At 42.0% G+C, this 226-nt stretch overlaps 1 protein-coding gene across 1 annotated transcript; it reads left to right on the top strand.

Moving 5' to 3' along the window:
- Positions 1-5: 5 nt before the first annotated feature.
- Positions 6-220, top strand: LOC109132153 (INO80 complex subunit D-like; the record flags this gene model as incomplete). The annotated part of the gene is made up of 1 exon (XM_019243246.1): positions 6-220. A coding segment is annotated over one exon (215 nt), but the record flags the coding sequence as incomplete, so codon positions are not given.
- Positions 221-226: the final 6 nt, after the last annotated feature.

The raw sequence follows: 226 nt of genomic DNA on the forward strand, positions 1-226 counted from the left end.
AAGATGAGAATCATCAGCAAAACAAGAGACGTAAGGTAGAAGGAGGAGGAAACACTGGGGATGAAATTGAAGGTAGCGGAGACAATGATAATAACAACAACAGCAACGATGGCGGCGTTAAAAGTGGTAACTGTGTGGCTTGTGGTAGTGGTTGCAAATCCAAGGCCATGGCACTCACTAATTACTGTCAGCTTCATATTCTCATGGATAAAAAACAGAAGCTTTA

This window comes from Camelina sativa, unplaced genomic scaffold (assembly GCF_000633955.1).
Source record: "Camelina sativa cultivar DH55 unplaced genomic scaffold, Cs unpScaffold30442, whole genome shotgun sequence".
Lineage (NCBI taxonomy): Eukaryota > Viridiplantae > Streptophyta > Magnoliopsida > Brassicales > Brassicaceae > Camelina > Camelina sativa.